The following is a 21,410-nucleotide window of genomic DNA, read 5'->3' as shown; positions in this document are numbered from 1 at the left end:
CTTTCGTCTTGTTTCAAGATTAAAGCCAGCTTGTGAACACGTTTTCTTGCTTATTATTTTTCAACCAGGCAAAATTGCGACCCGAAACATTTTTCAAAAGTCTCATTTATATTCAAACTCGAACTGCACAACGGTGGATGCGTCAATCAATCATGCTCGCGTTGCAATTTTCCGGCAAAGTATTCGCGCAAATAACGGTGTACACGTAGGGAACCCCCCGCAGACAAATAAATAAATCGGCTCTAAATAGCCTTCATGATAATCGTAACAGTCACAATTGCAATGCCGATGCACTGACGTTCATATATTTTGACAGATTATCAGGTTCAACGACTACATCGAGGTGACGCAGGCTCATGACTACGACAGGCGAGCGGACAAGCCGTGGACGCGGCTCACTCCTAAGGACAAAGCTGCCATCAGGAAGGAGCTCAACGAATTCAAGAGCATGGAGATGGCTGTTCACGAAGATAGTCGACACCTTACAAGGTACGCTTCTTCGCGTTCATCTAAACAAGCAATTTCACGTGAGCGCGTTCAGTGCTCGAGAATAACGGTTTCTATTTTGCCCGTTGCAGGTTCCATAAACCATGACAATTGCAATGTGTAGAGGTGATAGAGTGTGATGGTGCAGTTAACGAATATGTGGGTTCTGTGCGAGTGTGCACCAGTGTATGCCGGATGCCGCGTGAAGAGGCAACCACGCAGAAGAATAATAACAAACGAAAAATACAAGTCACACACGTACACACACATGCGCGACCACCATCCGCCGGTCAAGTGCGGCAGCTCGATTGTGATATAGAGTGGACACAAGGCGCCACTCGACCGACCTTTTGTTTCACTTTACTTCGTCTTCGTTCGACCGCTCGTTCGTTTCTCCTTTTGTTGTAATGCGTTTTTTTCTCTTTTTTCGTAACCGAATGGCAAGTGGCTCATACATCTGTAGATTCAAGCTCAGTTCTCGTAAATAATTCCCGAATCACGACAATTGTAAGCTTACTGTGTGTCTCATTTAGTTCAGTTAACGCTGAATTCTCGCAATCAAGTATGCAACTGGATGGATTGCGCAATTTAACTAATTGAAGAGAGAGAGAGAGAAAGAGAGTGAAATAGATGAGAATTCACGCTGTCGTGCAATTAATTAACTCGAGTATCGAAAAAAAAAATAATAATAAACACACGTTGGGAATCGACGAGAACGAACAAAAAGCGCACATCACGTGTAAAAAGCGCAAAGATGTTTGCGTGAAAAAACATGTATTGTTCGATAAAGTTGTAAGCTTCAACATACAATAATTCTGCATTAGTATCTCAAAGAAGATATAAAGATCATTTAAGTTACTCATGCGCCAGCGTTATAACGTTTTGGCTTGAAGATACGTAGAAAAAAGTAAAAAAAGAGAGAAAGGCGAGAGAATTGGCCATTCCTCCGGCCGCATTCCTGAATATATTTAGTGAAGTTTTCGAGTTTCTATAACGAAAAATCAACAAATAACATGAAAATAAATAAAAAACAGTTGATTTTTTCGCGCTTTGACTTAAGTCTGTCGCATGTGAAAGAGCCCTATAAAATATTTGTGCGTTAGTAAACATCATGTTCGTAATTTTTTTGAAGCTTACACGAGTCATCTGACGTACACGTAACTGCTACAATGACATTTTTTTCTGATATTTTGATAACTTAGTGTTACCCTGCTTATTATTGTTAGTTGTGTGAAATTTTGTGTTTTTGAAACATTTTAATCTTGACGAATTATAAATTGTTTAAAGAAATACTTGTTTCTTTGTATCTGTCTTTTATAGAAGTTATTATTGATTATATTGATTGTTAGAACTTTAGTTAAGTCGATTTTTTATGACTTTTTTGTCCTTTGTACTTACTCAAATGACTTCTGTAAGCTCGAAAAACATGCATGATTTCTAATTATTATAAATACTAAGTATGTATTGATGCGAAAATAAAACGTTATATCGTGCAATTAATCTTGTACAGAATATGTAATGTGTAGGACTTTTAACACAAATTTTCAATGATTACGTTCATTGTTGTCGCTATTGTCAGCGACATAATCAATTGTCATTGAAAACAACTTGAATCGATTGATCGATCATAAAATAAAGAAATTAAATAATATCTTCCATTTTCGAAGATTACCAGTAGTTTAACGGGAAAAAATAAGCATCTGATCAAAATCTCCTTTTTTATCAGAATAACTTCTCGTAAATAATCATTTGTCTAAAAATCAAAAGAATGTTTTGCGTTGATTCATGCTATTGTTTTAGATGTCGTCAAAAAATGTAGGCAATTGAGATGTTTCAACTAGTATCAACTCTGTTTTTTAGTTGGTTAAACGTAATGAAAGAGTGTGCAGAAAAGAGCGAAAGACACAGTTGTTTTTTCACCTAGAAAACAGTTACTAAGGATTTACATGAACGACGAACGAATTTATGTACGATTAGCGAAACATACATGAAACTCTGCGTTTAATAATATCAAGCTTAAATTTTATTGTACATATATACATACATACACAGAAAAGGTGGAAATTGAATAGATGGAAGCTCTGTAATAGAAAAGGAAACTACGTTATACGCTACGATATTATTCTGCATAAACGATTATTAAAATGAACAAACTACTTATAAATACTAATTTTTAGATATGACGTCCTAATGCGAACGATACACCATATAAATATTATACATATGCATAGATATATTATTACACGTTTATAGTAATGTGACTACTATATGGCGACGTTTAAGCGGCAAAAATGCATTTTTTTTCATCGGGAAATTCGGTATTCTGTGTACAAAAAATATTAAGGCTATTAATATAAATTTTCTCGTACTTCTTTAAATTGCCAAAGTGTACATCATCGCACTTTGTCTGACAAACACAAATACCAGTAATAACAGATAACAAAAAAAACATACTATAACCTATCGATTAAATAAAAATGTGCATTATGCTAAATATTTGAACGACCGCCCTTGCGCAGTGTGGTATGCGCAGCAATGAAATCTACAATGGTGCCATTATCCTTACAAAAAATTTGTTGTAAATTTGTAATCAATTTATAAAATACGTCAAATAATTAATTTGACCTCTTTTAGGGCAGAGTTTGTTTTGTACACTTACCGATTCTACGTGATTTGATTGAACACGAATTATTTTATTTTATTTATTTGACATAATGTTTTCCTATTGAACACGAAGAATAAATACTATTTTCTTAAAAAATGAAATATTATTTAAAATTATATTGTTCTACAGAAAGATTAACAAACGATTAATTAACTATTAATCAATAAAATAGTCTACATGATATAATCGTGCATTTGACCATTTTTAATAATGATCAGAATGTCAAATATGTAATTAAAATATTTATTCCTGTAGAAATATTTTAAGTTGAATACTTGCTTCAATTAATTTCCAATTGAATTTTCCGTGGAAAGTTTACATATTCAATAGTATCATCTTTTCTAAGAAATACGATTTTATGTTTTGTGTTTCATTATAAAAGCATTATGTTGATAAAAAACAATTTTTAATTGGTATTTGTATGAAACAGACCTGGTATTTTTTAGTTGCTTATCGACTATTTAAAATTTAGTGTATTTATAATATTTTACTAAGAAATAGTTTTGATAACTTACAAATTATCATTGGTATTCGATTGATAACAGTAAAATTCCATGTGATACTTGTCTCAATAATAAATAATGTTTACAATTTTCATCCGACATTTTTTGTAAGGGCAGCGATAATACGAACGTAAAAAAATACTTGAGTACTTCTTTCCACGGTTCGTGAAATAATCAATAAACCGAGCTTCATTTTTCCGTCGAGATTATTCTCAAAGCTGAGTGTCTTAGTGCTTAATTAGATATTTGCAAGGGAGTAAAAGAGCGTATGTTTTAAAAGCGATATTGCTTGAAAGAAATGAGTATGAGCGAACCGTGAAATAAGGACAAATATTTGAAGGACTTGTTTAAAAAATGATACGATTGACAATTTTTTAATTTTACGGGTTGTCAAGTAACTCTAAAATAAAAACTAATTACCAGTATTGTTGCCTGGTTGGACGGTCATTCTATTTGTAATATATACTAGATATAGCAGCAGTAGTTTTATCGGTATATTTAAAAGCAACAATAATACTTTAAGAAAATTCAAAGGGCTTGTTTCAAAATTCTACCATTGCGGTACAACGGTTAACCAGATTTTAAGGCAAACTTTCGCGATGTAGTTGGCAAAGTTGCAAAAAAACAAACAAACAAATCAGTGTATACGTGCTTGATTGTACGTGACTTAGAGATAAGTAAACAATCACTCGCAAGCTGTTACTACATTGAAAAACCTGTCATTTCTAATCTTTACCAAATAAACCAACAAACAACTTGAATAATGCGACGAATAATGGCGCACAATTAAGAATCATTCGTGTTTTGAAACCAAAAATAAAAAATAAGTAGAGTATCCAACAAACAAAAGAAAAGAATTATAATCATTATCCTTTCTAAACAGATGAACTGTTGATTAGTGGATACCATTTGTTCGATACGAATGAAGTTGAAGTGTCAAATTTCAAAATGCATCGACGGTGATGTTTACAAACAAATATGAGTCTGCGTGCTTACGCATGTCTGATAAGTAGGAAGATTAGTCGCAGTTTGAAATTCTTTGATAACAAAATCTTTTTTTCTCTGAATACAAACTTTATAAGTACTTTCAACGTGCACAATCATCTTCATTTGTTGTTCTATCTCAAATGCTTCTGTATTGTTGATTTATTGGTTTTGTTGAATTATGTCATGCGTCGCTCGTTAACCGTATTTTGGATTTAAGAGGTGAAAACATGTATATTTTTATTTGTCAAATGCGTACTTTTTCGAGAAACAGCGAAGGTAATAAATAAGCGTAAAATTGTAAGTTACGAGATTATTTTGTGCGTTGGCCAAAAGTGAAAGAAATGAATGCATTATTGTATTATATCAAGTAAAAAACGAGGCCCACTAACTGTAAGAACATTGTATATAATTATCATAATGTAAACTCTAATTAAAATGCACCTCTACCGAAGGAGGGAAACGAAGCGATTACCCGTAATAAGGCCAAGAATGCGAAAAAGGGATGGGGGGAGGGGGGTGTTCGAAAATCTAAAGTAATAGGGAAAAAACGAATCGATGTTTCTGAAAAAAAAAAATAAATAAAAATCGCGGATCACTCTACTCAAGCGATTTTCCAAGAAACACTACGTTTCATTTTTTTTTCTTTTTGGATTAGTAACCATTTCTATTTTTTGTTATTAGTTTATACGCACCACGATTATCGCAATTTATTGTATTATCAATGAAATATTGTAACAAACAAAAATACTGTTAACTATTCTTAAAAAAATTAAAACTTTTGTAAACTGATTTGGAATTTGTGTAAACTATATTTGAATCCTTTGACTAAGAAACTTTGATTGAAGAGGAATATTTTTATTAGGTTCATAATTACATTCAAGAAATTCAAATACAAAGAATATTGTATAAAGTGAAAAGATTTTATTACTATATTTTCGTTTCATTCACAATTGTGCAAATTTGATCAGCAATACAGACGTTAAATATATAATTAGGATATGCTAATGTTATTTATGTTAGCGTATCACGGAAAGAGTTTTTATATTTGTAAACAATGTAAATATAAATTTGTACTTTGAAGTATAAATGGAAGACGATAAATAATTGTTCATGATACATAAAATGTATAATCAGCATAAAAAAGAGTTATGCTTTTTACGGGAAAATTAAGCAATACATAAATAAAACTCAGTAAGTTAAAAATTAATATCGCAGCATGACGTAATAGGACGGCTAAAAACGAAATATCACAATATCGAACATTATCGTGAAACACAATCGGTAATCGTTCACTATCTACTGCTGTTTGTAGAGAGAGCCCAGGTACGATTAGTACTGCCGGCTCCCACAAAAGAATCGAAATCATAGAAATTATCCTCGATAGACGAAGTTTCGGTCGACTCGATCTTTCTTCCTAGCAGTCTAAATGGCGACATCTGAAAATTCCATTTGAATCAACACTCGAAAAAAAATCATTGCGCCACTACTTTTGTAGAAAAAGCTCTGACCTTTTTCTCGGTATAACTTCTAATGTCGTGACCCATGTAAAATGCAATGCGCTGTAGCATCATGACAGACCTGATACGCAACCTTGGCTCCGGTTGCAAAAGTCTTTTGAGCAAATCAATCGCAGCCGGCGTAATGTTGTCCAGGTTTTCGGGCAACGTACCAAAACTCACGGCAGCGAACTCGGTGTTCTCCAATAGGTCACTCGTGACGTTCTTGCTCGGATACTGCAAACGAAAAGAAATGAATAAAAGAAGGGGAAAATGATTTGCCGCCGTTGTCCAAGTTGCTGGCTAGAGAATTTCCGTGGAAAAACTTTCTTTCGGGGCTAAGAGCACGAGAGATTTGGCCGAATAGATAGCGAAAGCAGTCCTGACATTGTTGATCTCGAAAAGCCAGGTTTCCATTAAAACTTGGCACTTGCCGGCCAAAAAAGTCGCCACGAGGAGCGCGCGATTTCAGCCGAGGCCGAATATCGCACGGTCGAATTAGCCGTGGCAGGATTTGTTAGCCGAGCGGCGGCAAGCGAGTGAGAAGAGATGAGAGACCGACGAGAGAGGCGGCAGCGCGCGGCGCGCACACACACGCTCGCAAAGGGTCAACGGCCACACGCGACCCTCAACCTATCCGGCTCTCTTGCTCGCTCTCGTGGCGACCTGCGCGCAGCTTCAAAACCGTGCGATAGTCGCGCTGCAGCTTTTTCCCTGGAGAGATGAATGCTTGCTCCATTTTCCTTAGCCTTTCTTGTCTCTATCCCACTTTTTCGTTCCATTGGGCGCTGACCACTCTATCTTTTCTTTTTTTTTAGCGCACCGCTAATGGGATCCGCGATAGCAATTGGGTCATGTGCTTCACGCGATACTTGTATTTTCACCCGAAAGATATTTTCAACATTGCACTTTCTTACAGTACAACTTTGCGATTGTGTATCGATTCGCTTTATCGAGCATTCTGAAAATATACGCGATCGCGCTCTAGATCTCAATAATACGCAGTCGTTTGCGATTCCAGGTTTTCATTGTATTGCCGCAGACGGCAAACTTGGTCGAAGTAATGAAAAATTATGAAATTAACGTCAAGTTAAGTCAGTACTTGATTTATTTCAATTGACATTATTTATTTATTCGAGTATATAATAAAATCATATCGCGACTCATCGATATCGCGTCACGTATTACATGGCAACGGAGGCTCGACTTACAGATTATTTACATTTAATCAAGCGTCCCGTTTCAGTTTTGGAGTCTTGCGAAATATAGCTATATCGCATTTGCATCACTCGACTTATTAAATCTAAAAGGTATTCAGATTTCGAGTCATGGAAAATTAAATGCATCACGTCTGACGTCTTCGAAATCTCCGAGGTGAAAAAGTGTTTCGTCAAACCTATATCCTGGCGAATACATATACATGTACATACGTACGAATGCATATGTAGAAGCTCGTTTCAAAGAAACGGCAGGCGCATTGAAAAATGTAAATTTAAAAGAGTTTAGAGCAGCCAACCTCATTAATTATCCACGAGGCAAAATGAGCAATAAAAAAAGAAACGAAGAAGACGCGAGTTCGGGCCGGCGTGCAATTATCAGCTCGCTGGCTCTCTCCCCTGTCGTCTCACGCCGCTTATCAGCGCGAGCCCATCGCGCATACCGCCGAGTGGCGCACAAAGAGGGGAAAAAAGCGTTGCGTCGATTCTCATTGCCGCTCTCGCAACGCACGGATTTCGTCAGTTATAATAATAATGGCGACTGTTGCGACTGGCTCGTCGACTGCCGCCGCCGCCGCCGCCGCCGCCGCGCGCGTCGCGTACGGGCATTCTTTCGGGATGCGCGCCGAGGCGTCGTTGGGAAACGGATCGTCGATGACGAATGGGAGGAGATTTCTCGCGATCGGCGCGCTCGTCGTCGCCGGCTTATCGATTTGCGCGCGCACACACACACACACACACACGGTGCTTCGTCGTCGTGTGCGCGTCAGCGCCGACGAAGCTCATCATTTATACAGACGACGGCGCGCGACACACGCCAGCCGATGGTTAACGCGCTGCTGGAGGCTCTCTCTTTCTCTCTCTCTCTCTTCTCTACAGTCTCTTCTCTACTGCGGCGCGAGCTTTGTCCTGTTTATCGATCTCGTGCATATGGCCGCGGCTTACTTTCCGAGCAGAGCGTTATCGCCGGGCAGTCGGCGCGCGCGCGGATCGATCGGTCGGGCTCCGCGGCTGCTGATAACCGTGACGATCCCTCGCGACGACGGTGCTCCCAGCTGAGCATCTTTGTCGAGCGGAATCGATCGCGCGCCAGCTGAGCGACCGAGAGACGATCGCACAGCAGCCTTGGCACGGCACTTGGCACGGCACTTGGCACTTGGCTATCCCCGGCGGCCCGTTAATTTATGCCAAGTCCGAAAAACGTTGGCCGCCGTGGTCGAGCCTCTCTCTCGCACGCGCGTCCATCGCTAACCTTGACCGCGGCGACCGAGGATAAACGACAGAGCCGAGCGGAGAGATCGCAGGATGACGAACGGGCCGCTTCGGAGCGGCGTTATAATCGCGATCGGACGAGCTCGGGCAGGCAGGTGGCGGCCGGTGGCGGCCGGTGGCGCCGCTGATTAGGCCTCTCTAGCCTCGCTTTATGCGCGGCCGCGCGCGTATAATCTGCGACGCGAGCACCGCGAGCGAGTCGAGGCAGCTTTACGGGCGCTCGGGCCTTTATAAATAGACTTTACTGCGAGGGGAGGGCAATTGACGATTCCGCCGATTAATAAAATCCGACTGTTTATCTGCGCGGCCGAGCGCGCGGAATGCAGTCCTCGTGTTTACCGTTTATTTTTGGCACCGCTCGCCGCTATTCTTAGCCTTTCGGCGCTTGGATCGCGGAGCGAACGACACCGCGCGCGTTATTTTCGCTCGCGCTCGCGCGGCGAGAGGCGGCGCCGCAGGTGCGAGAGGGAGAGAGAACGCCTCGCGAGTGGAAGAGGCCGAGCGACGCGCTTCTCGCCGCGGACGGTGGACGCGCGGCGCGGCGCCTGGCACCGTCCCCCGATCGCCGGTCGCCGCCTCGGCTCGCCCGCGGGACACAAAGAGGCACCGGGCGGGGCACCGGAGGCGCGAGTCAGCGGCCGCGCGCGGAAAGTGCAGGTCGCGTGCGCGCGCGGCACCGGGCGCAGGTGCAAAAACGCGGCGGGGAGCCGAGGGCAGCACCGCGTCTGCGAGCTGCTATTTATAGAGGCAGGCCGGCGTCCGCGTGCCGCGAGACGGCGAGCATCCGCGCTACGCGACTTGTTGCTCGCGCTGCCGCCAGCGCCGGGCTCGGATCGCTTCTAATAATAGCTGCGTCGGGGAGGGGTCCGCGCCTTTTTCCACGTCTTTTTCCCCGCGCGCTCGTTATCCTGCTCGCCTCTAGGAATCTCGGCGCGGCCTTCCTCGCCCCTACCCCCGTGGACGCGCCCGTCGCCGGGGCTTAGATAAGGCGTCCGTTCCCCGACGCCTCGGGAGCACTGATCCTCGCGAAATTCCTGGCAAGGACATCGGCGTGGCGCCAAGGCTTCCCGCCCGTACTCGCCGCCTTCCTTTTGCGCGCGCGAGCGGATAAGGCCGCTGGCGCCGCTCGTCCGCCGATACGCGCGAGCCTTAAATTGCACCGCGACGGCGACGATTATCCGACCGAGCGAGCTTCTCAAGTGCAGGTACACCGATAGCAAGATCTGCTGCTGGTAATTGATGGTACCGTTGAAACGTCTCTGTCGACGTGTCCTTTGCTTTTTCTTGCTCGTCGGCCGAACCGGCGATTACCGTGGCGCCAACGAACGTGCCCCCCGAGAAAAATCTCCGACGCAAAGTTTTATCGACGAATCCAAGTACGACGCATTGTTCTCGTGGCAAGGGGGATTCGTCAAGGATCGACGCGCGACAAATGCCGGACGATCTGGACGCGAATTTCTTGTTTTTATTTGGCTCGAATGACTTTAAACGGGCAAGGTCGGTCGATTGAATGATTGCCGACGAACGAACTTACGGTCAATTGATGATTCGTCAAAAAAATTTGAAAAATCCATCCAACGGACGGAACATTGTCGACGACGATTCAGCAAACGACCGTTGGTCGTTATTTATGAAATTTACGAGCGCGAGTCGAATCAATACTAGTTAGCGGCAAACATCCGACACGCGATATATTATTCGCAACGACGTGACATAAGCTAAATTATGAGAGATCACGAGCACTATTAACGCCACTGCTTTGCCACGCACGCAGAACGGGCGCGACAAAACACTGGCAGCGTAGGTACGAGGCGCGCGACGGCGAAAACAAAAAGCAGCCGAGCCGCGTTCGTCGGGGCAGGGGGAGGAGGGCGATCTAGCCGGCGCTCGACGTGGCTCGAGGCGTGAGAAAAACCTGCGCGCTCGCGCGACTAGATTCCTCGGTGAGGCCGGGGGGAGAGAGAGAGAGAGAGAGAAGAGAAAAAAGCAGCGACTCGGCCTCCGCGCCGCGGTCACCCTCGGGAAAACCCAGCGCGGGATGGGCCGCGGCGTCAAGGTCGCTCCGCGCGCGTTCGCGGCACCATCGTCGTCCGGCGCTGTTCGACGGCGCCACAGCTGAAAATTACGACTTTCGACGCGCGCGCGCGCGCGCAGAAGCCGCTGGACCTGCGCCGCGCGCTGTGAGAACGCTCGCGGGAGGCCGAACTCGCTGCGTCACTCCGACGTGTACGTACTTTGGACGGCCGAGCGTCCGAGTTGATTGCTGATTTACGCTTTGCCCAAACGAACAATTGGATTTGCCGTTGTTTCTTTCTCTTTTTGGACGAGGCAATGTCGGACGAGAAATACATTGGCGTCTATAGCAGAGCGAGCTCTTGTTCTTGTCGCTTTCGCTCGCGTTGTAACGAATGACGTGATTGATGTCACTTATTCTTCATAAAGAGCCCTTAGCGAGCGCGCGGCCTGCAGGAAGGGGGCCAATAGCAAGAGCCTCGGATATATAGTTCCATGAATACGTCAAACGAGATTTAATGATGCTGGTATTTCAAAAGAGATAGAGAGAGAAGTCCCTTGCGCTCCTCTTTTCTTTCGAGTGCCTTCTGCTTTTTTCCCTCGACTTTGCGCCCACAGCCCGGATTCTGTCGCGCGCTCATTAAAAACCAAAAAAAAAAGAGAGAGAAAAACAAGAAGACAAGAGCGTCGCACGTGTGCGTCTTTCGAGCAGAGTGCTCGTACCTTGGTCGGATGGGAGCGCAACGAGCGGCCGCGCGAGCGCCGATCGCCATCGGTCGTCTACGCGTTGCCGATTCCCGACGCGGCTGGCCTCTGCCGTTCGGCCGGCTCGCGGCGCGTAATCGGAGCCAATCAAAAAATGCCATTCACTGCAATCACGGCCCCACGACTCAATGCACAAGTCCCTAATGTTCCCTTTGTCGCGGCGTCTCTTTCGGCGCGCTCTCTTTCTTTCAAAGCCAATTTGTGCCGACGCGTTGATTGATATTGAGCGCGCGCGCCTGAAAGCTCGTCGCGCGGCATCTACGCGCGCGCGCGCGCGCACGTATAAGTTCCTAATCGCGTCGCGACAGACGGGTATATCACCTCCGAGCGGCCGAGCAGGAAAGCACTGATTTGGCGCAGCGGCACCTCGACGAACGATCCACAGCGCGTTCCGCGCGAGAGATTAATTTTCACGGCATCGCGTTGCGTTTGGCGCACTTTCTCGCGCGACTGAGAAGAAGAATAAGAGGCTGCGATAAATAACTTATCATTGCGCGATCTTGGCGTCACTTTTTTCTCTCTGTCTTTTCGGCGTCGCGCCGCTCAACAGGCGTACTCGGGGCGGCAGAGGCCGGGAAGGGGGGATAATGAAAGAAGACAGTGTCGCAATGCCATGCGAGAGAGAGAGAGAGAGAGAGAGAGAGAGATGACGCAATAAAATTCAAATAGCAGGATGCCAACTGCATCGCTCATTTCGCGTGATTTATCGCCCATCGCCGCGATGCTTATAATTTATTCGTGGACGAGCGCGCGCGCGCGCGAGGGCTGCTATTCATTGGCTGTAAATAATTGATGCTGCGAGCGCGCGCCGATCGATTCGTACATTGTAAACTTACGCGCGCGCGAGCCGCGCGAGTTGGCGCGCTGACGTGCGGTGCGCTTGCGCGCCTCGCTGTTTGGCCATCGACGCGCGTCTTTTTGGCGCCTCCTTGGTCGTTCATTTTTTTCTTTCTTCTTCATCTTTCCTGAAATTTGAATTTGCGACGACAACCTGGATGACGTCGACGGATGACGAGAGGACATAACTCTTCGAACGGAGCAGCGCGTTTCTCTTGACACCAATGCGAAACGTTGCGCGCACGCGCGCGAGAATGATTAATCTCGACGACGACCGGCCGTCGCCGCTGTCTTTTTTACGGAAGCGAACCTGAAGCAAGTTGAATCGTGAAAACGAGCTGCATTTCAGACGAGAGCCTCCGCGCCGCGACGGAAGAGATCTCCTCGAAATATTCACATAAGGAGCAATCAAGCCAGACGAGGAGGTTGGTCCATTCGAGAGCAAGAGAGAAGCATCCGAAATTGGGGATTCGCGGAAAAGTCGACGAAGCTGATTTGCCGTCGGCGGCGGTGGCGGCGGTGGCGGCGGTGGCGGCAGCGGCGGTGCAGCCGTCCATTGAGCTGGAACCACGGCGATAGCGCGGGAACATATCTCGGACGCGCGCTAATACGGATATAATGATCTGGGCGCTGGCTTCTCGCTCTCCTCGACTATTATTCAATTGAATTCAATACTATGCGCGCCATCAGGAAATTGCCAACGAGAACTTTCTTTCGGCTCGCCGCATACACAGATACGTCGCACTTCCTTCTTCGCGCTCTGCTCTCTTGGGGTGCTTTCGAGTTGCCTCGCGTTAGCTGCGCTTTCGACCAGCCGTCCCGATGATTATTGCGCGACTCCACCGTGAAAATGAAGCGTCGTGTGGGCCGGCCAATTAAATCGCTAGGCTGAATTTCGCAGAGCTGCACCCTGCCAACGATAAGTATCAAGCAAACGAGAGCGAGAGAGAGAGCGTCACGTCGTTACGAGCACGCGCGTATCCGATAATTGACGACTTGCTACTCGTTATGTTTGTCACGGCTCGCGCACGGCCGGAGGAAATTCAATGGCGTCGGCTTGGCGTCGCGCGAGCATGGATATTTTAATTAGCTATCCGTCGCCTGGAATCGAAACTGCAGGAATCTCCGTGCAATCGCGCCAACGGCTTCTCCGCGACCAGGCAGCGCTTGGATTGTAATCTCGGAAGCACGCGAGCGGCGTCCGCGCGTGTAAGTGCGCGCCCAGCTCCCGCTTCGTTTTTTGTACGCGAGCGACGCATCGCCGCGCTAATTGAAAACGCCAATTAAAATAATTTATGTATCTCGCGCATCCTCCCGCGAAAAAAAAACCTAATTTCTTTACTCTTTTTCTCTTTCTCTCTCTCTTTCTCTCTCTCCCTCTCTGTCGTTTTCCCAGCGACCAAGGAGAACAGCGCGGCGATACTGCAGACCTGATATCGCTCGAGCATTTGAAATAATTAAAAGCACTGATTCATACGGGGAACGCGTTCGCGAAAGAGAGATAGCATCGGCAAAGAACAGGATGCAATTTTCTTTCAGATGTTGCAAAGAAAAAGAAAGAGAAAAAAAAATTGCACTCGACGCGCATCAATTTCTCATTAAGCATGCTCGCATAAGCAGCAATTAAAAAGCTGCTTTGGGCTCGCTCGCCAAGCTTAGATTGCCACTATCATTCCCGCGTTTACGAGAAAGTAATTAGCGCGTCGTGGTATTCTTGGACGTGAGGTGGATTTGATAGAATGCGCGCGTTTCGAGGAAAGGAAAAGTAGGATCTCTCAATGATAATCGGTGTGAGAATGCGCGTACCTGTTTAATGTCACGCGCGACCTCGACCTCACGTTCGTTTTATCTCTCTCTCTCTCTCTCTCTCTCTCTCTCTCTCTCTCTCTCTCTATCTGGTTGTTTTTGCCTCTGATGCTCTCGCCGCGATTACGGTCACGGAATATTTGCGTTCATAAACGAGCCTTCGCGGGTTTTCGAGCGAAGCAAGGCGTTCCGCGTGTGGCATTCGATTAGCCGAGGAGGGCCAAGTCGAACGAACGATCTCGACGCGGCTTGCCGACGAGAAGGCCGTCGACGCGACTTCGGTATGCGCGCCAGGTTTGAGGTAAGGCGATACAAACGACCGAAAGAGACACGCATGGCGGTGTGCGCATTGCGCGTGGCCTCGGCGGGCCTAGGCCATGGATTATCGGACGGACGATCACGTACGCGATGCCGACGGCCGTCTGCGCGTCGCGAGTTCTTATCGACGGTTTCGCGGAAGCTACTACGCGCGTGGCCGTGTTCCGCGATTGGCGGAGGATTGGGGAGAGAGGGGGTGGGGGTGGCGGAAAGCTTCGCTCGAGATTAATTAATTCGCAGAATGGAAAATGTAACCGGAAGAGAGGAAGATTCAATAATCGACTATCGGATATCGATTCAATTTCCCGTCCGAGTATTCGCCGCGCGATATCAGACAAAGTAAAATGCGCCTGCGGATTTCCGGCAGAAGCACTTCATTGACCCGACGTTGGCGAGCGACGCGATGCCGTGCACAACCGCAGCATCATCGAGAAAAAGTATCGATATGCCTCCATCCCGAAATCCGACAGCGACCGTTCCGTCGCTCGTAACGAACGCACGCGCAGTCGTCGAAAAGTGTACGAGCGCGGGCTGTCGATAGAGGAAGCCTGATTCGGTTTGCGGAGCAGGTACGCGCACGGAGTAACCGGTCGTTCCTTATTCCTTTTCTCGGGGACGGAGCGAGGGCTACGCGCGCGACGGCCGCAGTCGCGAGCGCTGGATAAGCGCTTCGCGAGCCGCATACAACGAAGCGCTGTGCGGGCGCGCGATTCGCTCGCGAGAGCTGCCGTTCGCCGACGCGGCCGTGGCGCCATGGACGCTCTCGGCGGCCCCCTTGTCGGCCGATAAGCTCATTGGGCACCCGCTCGAGCTTATCGCGCGGCGAATTCACTCGCGGAAAACTGCATTCGAGCGAAACAACGAGCGAGACCGGCGGCGTTGAAAACGGAGGGAGGCTCTTGTCGCGATGACTTTTTCGCCGCGGCGACGCGAAGCCTATGGGCTGGCTCGGCCGGAAAACGAAAGCAAGCGCGATCGGGTGGATCGACAACGCATCGAAGCCCTTATCGCTGGCAGCAGGATCATCGGACGTTTGACTCTGTTTCACCCTCTGGACCACTGATGCCGTCTGGTTGATCGAGCTCCGCGCGACAGCAGAGACTAAAAACGCGCACCCGACGTCTCACTCGGCCCACACTCTCTCTCTGCTACGATCGGCAGTTTCGAGGACCCGTTGATTCGCGTCGGAGCGACGATCGGTCGCTGTGTTGGCAGCGCAAAGGGTGCGCAATGTATTATTCAGCGTCCGTAGAGCGCGACAGCGCGTAGACAACGTAGATACCTCTGCGGGCTGCAGCTTGACTCCCTGCGTGACGAATACCGATATGCGCGATCGCCATTCGGAAATGGGTGTCAGTGTACCAGTTCGCGAACGAGCTCGAAAAGGCCGTCGCGTTTCCTCGCGGCAAAAAGCACGAGATCCCGCGAGGGATGCGTCGAAGGCGAGCGAACAGAAGGGAATCCGCGGCGAGCCGCGAGAAGGACGGGACGGGGCGGGGGGATGCGCGCACAAGACCGAGGCGGAACAAAAAGAAGCGAAAACTGGAATCGGCGAGATAAGGATCGGCTTAAATCACGAGTCAACGAGCGAGCGACATGCCGGCGTAAAAAAGAAGCCAGACGCGCGCGCGCGGACGAAGAAAGTAAAAGGACGAACGAGGAGAGCGCGTAGAAAAAGGCGCGCGGAAAGGTAGCTGCACCCTGTCGAGGTCACTCTCACCGGTATTGTAATACCCATAACACGCGTAATACGTATAACGCCCACGACGCCGCTCGCCGTCGCAACGCGCGCCACGCACGGCTCCGCGCTCCTCCCTCGTCTTTTCTCGCCGTTGGGACTCGCGTCGCGAACGTCAGTCGCGGACTCGCGACCGTCAACGAGCGCGTCGTTATTCCAGACGAGCGTCGAGCGGCGAGCAATCGAATCGGCCGATCGTCGCGTCGGACGGCGCGCGCTGACCATTCGAGTCCCCGAGGCGTCTTCGACGATGCAGTTGCAAGCACGCCGCCGCGCTGGACATCGAATTCGCCGACTTTTCCGCAGTTGGCCGGAGGACTTTATTATCTTCCGCGGAGACGAGGATACGAACGATACGTACTGCTCCAGCGCTCTCGCCATTCCCCGTGCAATGGAAATGGGTTGGCTCGTGGAAAATCCGATCTCTGGGACCCGGTCGGGCCGCAGAGGTATCCATTCATTACCCGCTGGCAAATTGATCGTTGGACTTTGCTTTTAACACGGCACCGTGCCGGCCAGTTTTTTATTGTCATGGATTAATTAATTCACCAAGCGAAACGCGTCCCATCCGCGCGCCGGCGCCGCCGGCGAACTAATCCTTTTTACGAGCATCGCTGCAAAAACGAAAAGATAAAAAGCTCGATCGGTGCAGCGGCAGCAGCAGCAGCAGCACGACGTAGAGCGCGTCGAGTTACGTCGGCGCGCATCGAGCAGGAAAAAGAAAAAAAGAGAGAAGCGGCGACAAAAAGTAGGATCGTTGTCTAACGCGCGGCAATCGTTCGGACAATCACGATAATAGTCGTACAAAGTGGCGCTGGAATAGATCCTGGCACCAGCATCTCCGCCGACTCGAATTAAAAACATTGTCATTGCTCGTCGTTGCGCGCCGCTGTCCCGCACTCGGCAGCGTTAGTCACTCGACGCTGACGCTCAACGAAGGTGCCACCGTCGCCGTAAGCCGAGTCGATCGCGGACAAGAGAGAAACAATCGAGATATTCCGGCGCCGCGGATGGTTCCCGGAATGCAGCTTGCATTCTAAACATTCTGGACGCGCGAGCGAGCGCCTCCGAGGCGCGCTATCGATTTTGCCAGGCACGCGGAGAGAGAAAAGGAGAACCGTGTCAGTGTCGAGTCGACGATATTGTCCGCGCGTCGTATGCGCTTTCCCGCTGCCCGCGGTCGTCGTTTCGTCGTTCCTCCCGAGGATGGCGCGTCTCGTCGGGCAGAGGAACGCGGAGAGGCGTGCTCGGGCACTGCACCGCCGCGGCTCTCGCGGGCAGCAATTGCGTCCGACGGATAGAGGAGCGAAACGTTGCCGCGAGCGCGGCTCGCGGTGTAACGAACGGCGCGGAGCGAGCGGCCAATCGTAAAGTCCGGCCGCGGCTGTGATTAGCGGATGCCGGCTGTAAACCCGTCTGAAACGGGATATCTCGCGCGGTCGCAACGGTAGCGCAGCGAGGAGCGCGAGGAGCGCGAGGAGCGCGAGGAGCGCGAGGAGGAAGAGCCGCCGCGGGACTCGAAGGGAGCAGTTGCCGCGCAGGTTTCGCGCCGCCGGGGGAATCGTTAAGATAATCGCGGATATCTTCCTCCTAACATTGCCTCGGTCGAGCGCACGCCGCGCTAGAACGCCAGGATGCGCGCGCGCAATAAAACTGGCCGCTCGGGCGTATACGTCCCGAGACTCTCGCGCTGCACTCTCATTAGCTCGCCTCGCGGCGAACATCTGCCCGTGGGCAGACGCGCGCGGCCTTCCGTCGAGAGTCGCGCGGACCGCGAGCGGAGAGCGAACGAGCACCGCTGACGATGCGCGCGGCGCGCCAGAGGACCGCCACCGCCACCAAAGCGAACGACAAATTGTATAATCTCAGGACGCGCGCAGAGAGAGAGAGAGGCCGATGGAATTCGCTCCGGTTCGCGAGGCTACGCACCGAAGCACCTCGGATCTCTCGGACGCGATCTCGTTCCGGCGTTTTACCACAGCGTTATCCCTAAACTCATCGCTTTATCGCCTGTCTGGCTGCTGTTAACCGCGTCTTATCTGATTTCCCGTTCGGCCTTGTCGACGGTCCGCGGCTCCGTCGTTCTGCCAAGCGAGACTCGCGTCGGCACTTTCCGACGATATGCCGGGCGCGACATCGTCGACGTGGTCGCGTCGCAGCCGGAAGCTCGGTCGCGGACCCGCATCGGTGCAGACGACGAGATTCGAGCCAGGAGCGCCGTCGAAGAAGCAGAGGGGACCGCGACAATGCGGCGAGACTCGAGGGGGACCGGTCGAACGCTTCGGCCGAACGACGCGTCGAGCGGTGCGGCTCTGGCCGCCTTTGTGTCGGAACTGGATGGAAAAGCGCATCGGGAGCTGCTGGATCGTTTGCCGCCGGAGCGCGGCGAAGAAGTGACGCGGGAAGGCTCGTAAATCAATGGCTGGCAAATTGAATAGCGCGTGCGGCATGGCAGATGAAAAATCCGTATGGGGACAGAAGGAGGGGGGGGGGCTTGCTCTCCGATGCGGCGCACAATTGCAGAGCTCTTTCTCTGGAGACCTTGGACTCCTTGTGGGATAATCATGGAAGTTAGACGGGCGTAATGCGCCAGGCACGACGTACATTGCTGTACGAGAAATCTCTCTCTCTCTCTCTCTCTCTCTCTCAGCGAACCCATTAGACAGCCTGCTCTCCAATCTCTCTTTCTTCCCGCTGCTGCCGCCGCTGTGCTCTTTTTTCCTTCGCTTTTCCTTTTTCGCCAGCATCTTCTTCTGTGTCACCATTTTTTTTTCTCCGCCGGGCTGTTTGCTTACACGCGTTCGCCGCGATGGGGAGTCAGTAAGTAATGTGTCTAGGCGAGAGCAGCGTGCCTTCAACGATACCGATCGTAAATACATTTGCGCCGCCGAAGCTGTAGAGGGGATAACGGCGCCCGCTGAGTCAGCTCCAATTAGTCGTGCGTTTGGTGCGATTGCGCGACGCAAAGCCGCGCCGCACCATCGCCGGCCAATTTTACGGCCGCCTCTGCGAGCGCCGATCGCTCAATTAGCGCGGTTGTCAAATATCCGCGACTAACGAGCGATCGATCGGTGCGAGAGTCCGAGCCTTCGCCGTGCGAAATTCGCGCGCGACCCACTCTCGGGGAATCGAGAAGAACCGGTCGATCGTTGAAAATTGGGCGCGTTGAAAAACTCGAATCGGACGGCGGCGCGCAGGCTGCATCAGTCGTGCCACGCAGATGCGACGGCCAGTCCAAGTCGGCAGGCGAGCCGTTGGCGCTTCGCAGGACCGCTGATCGCCGATAGAGCGAGGACGGCGCAGTCGGCCGAACGGAGAAACCGGCGGCGTGGTCGTCGCCGTCGCGATCTAATTGCGCAATCGTTCGAGCCGACGTCGAGAGCACACAGCGAAATAACGAGAACCCGAGCGCTTCGGCCTGCCGCCGCTGAACGCGCGAGAGCTTAATGACGCGGCGAAATGCATGCAACGTGTGGGTTTCGCTTACAGAAAAGGCATAATGTGCCGACAACCCGGGAGAGAGGGTCGATTGTCAGAGGATCAGTGGCATCTGGGTTACCGCGCTGCGCGCATTATATTCCACAATTGGACGTGCAAACTCACGTAGCGCCGAGAGAGCCAGGAGGGGGGAGAACAACGAGATTGCCTTTTCGCGAACGATACGGCCGAGAGACTTGACAAAGTGATTCGTTCGCACTTCCAATTGATGGGACATCGTTAGGTACGCTCGCTGCGACGACATTAGCGGGCTTCATGCGACGCGTTATTTACGACCGCGATGATATGCGCCACGTCGAGAAGGGGCCGGAGGGGGGAGCACAAAAGACGCAGCGGAGAATGTTTCGATTCGGCAATTAGTCGCGTAATTTTTCAGCCTTGCGCAAACGCAAATTGGCGGCAAGCTTTTGTTGCGTCTTCGCCTCTTGATGCGCGCGAGAAACATCGGCGCGGGCTTTTTTTTTCATCTGGAATGCGCCTTTTGCTTTTTTTCGTATAAAACAGCGACGAACGTCACATTCTTTCGTATGCTTTTTTCCTAGTTTATTTCCAATGCGTCAGCCGTTTATCCAACGACGTTACGGCTTCGACTTGTTTGCTCCGACAAGAACAAAGATAAGGCCAATTGAGCCAACTTTGCCAGAACAAATGTCTAGTGTGGTGTATTTGATTTTTGTCAGATACATCGGCTATTTTTTCTTTCGACTACTGGTGCTTTAACAGAAACGGACGTATATTCAATGTTAAATAAAAAAAACTTTTATCGTAGCTTTGAAAAGTCAATAAAACGTTTGACTGCAATTTTAATATTGTTATAAACATGACTTTATTGAAAAATTTATCGAGACATCTTCAATGTGCAACGATTCCTTGTTTACTAATAATAATTCAAAGTATAGCCTTCAGATAATAATTTATTATTGAGGAGTAACTTTTATCAATCCACATCCGCAAATCGCAAAAATAACCTTTGTCAATTTTACCAGCAACCAGCGAAAATATTAGGGCGAAAGCTGTCTTTCTCAAAACGAAGCAATTTATTGCTATTTGGATATATATATAAATATATATTACAAATGATTCTGCAATCCATCAATTTTTTAAGTTTACTTTTCCAGGAACTTGTCATTTAAGCTATCGATATATAATCATTTAATTGCTACAGCGCTTACAGAGCAAAACATATTTTATGCATTTTTAAACGCAGTGCACTGTTTTCTTCGGCATTTGAATAACATCCATCATAAAAATGAACGGTAGAACAACGTTATTTATCATAAATTTCTGGAAAGACCGAGGAAAAAAAACAGGTTTTACACAATTCATGCAACGAATTGTTAAAGACTCCGAGATATAGTGGTCAAGGATTGAGCCGAAGAAAGATAACGAGGACGCCAATTTTGATGTCAGAACCAAAGATTAGCATTTATCCTAAAAAAAGGATTTTCGCTTCTTTACAATGGTTTTTTTCAAATTGTCAACTCAAACGAAACAATTACGAAACAAGACCTCGACGCAGTGTTGGTCCTGACACCGTCGAAATACAGCCGAGCAGCTTAATTTCGATAATGCGAGGAAACTCGTCGTGAAAATTGAAAAACTTGGATGTTTGTAAGAGGTCAGAAAAAAAGAAACAAACACCTACTGTGTGAGCCGTCCAATTAAACAGAAGCAACTTGACATGCATTGTACGGTCCGCGCGGCAACTCTGTACTCGTGAAAAAATCGTCCGTGCATTCTGGAGAGAATAATAGCGCGCGTCGATGGCTTCAGTGGTGTAGTCGAGCTCGAGTGCAACTTCTGCTTTTG

The 21,410-nt window shown here is 48.6% G+C and overlaps 2 protein-coding genes across 9 annotated transcripts in view; one reads left to right on the top strand and one right to left on the bottom strand.

Annotated features, from left to right (window-relative positions):
• Nucleotides 1-5,060, top strand: part of LOC131664633 (phosphatase and actin regulator 1-like) — a 112,417-nt gene extending 107,357 nt beyond the window's left edge. For all 7 annotated transcript variants that reach the window (XM_058935904.1, XM_058935903.1, XM_058935899.1 and 4 more), the window contains 2 exons: nucleotides 317-489; nucleotides 579-5,060. In XM_058935904.1, coding sequence (XP_058791887.1) covers nucleotides 317-489; nucleotides 579-594 — 189 coding nt within the window. In that variant the 3' untranslated portion in view covers nucleotides 595-5,060. The remainder of the gene's footprint in view (nucleotides 1-316; nucleotides 490-578) is intronic.
• Nucleotides 5,061-5,205: 145 nt separating this feature from the next.
• Nucleotides 5,206-21,410, bottom strand: part of LOC131664636 (serine/threonine-protein kinase S6KL) — a 33,389-nt gene continuing 17,184 nt past the window's right edge. For both annotated transcript variants that reach the window (XM_058935911.1, XM_058935910.1), the window contains exons 9-10: nucleotides 6,150-6,374; nucleotides 5,206-6,077 (exon numbers count right to left, since the gene is read on the bottom strand). In XM_058935911.1, the coding sequence (XP_058791894.1) occupies nucleotides 5,934-6,077; nucleotides 6,150-6,374 (369 nt within the window). In that variant the 3' untranslated portion in view covers nucleotides 5,206-5,933. The remainder of the gene's footprint in view (nucleotides 6,078-6,149; nucleotides 6,375-21,410) is intronic.

The sequence above is a fragment of the Phymastichus coffea genome, unplaced genomic scaffold (assembly GCF_024137745.1).
Source record: "Phymastichus coffea isolate CEN01 unplaced genomic scaffold, Cenicafe_Pcof_1.1 PCOF00044, whole genome shotgun sequence".
NCBI lineage: Eukaryota > Metazoa > Arthropoda > Insecta > Hymenoptera > Eulophidae > Phymastichus > Phymastichus coffea.
The sequence above is the reverse complement of the archived record's forward strand: the minus strand, read 5'-3'. Positions and strand labels throughout refer to the sequence as shown.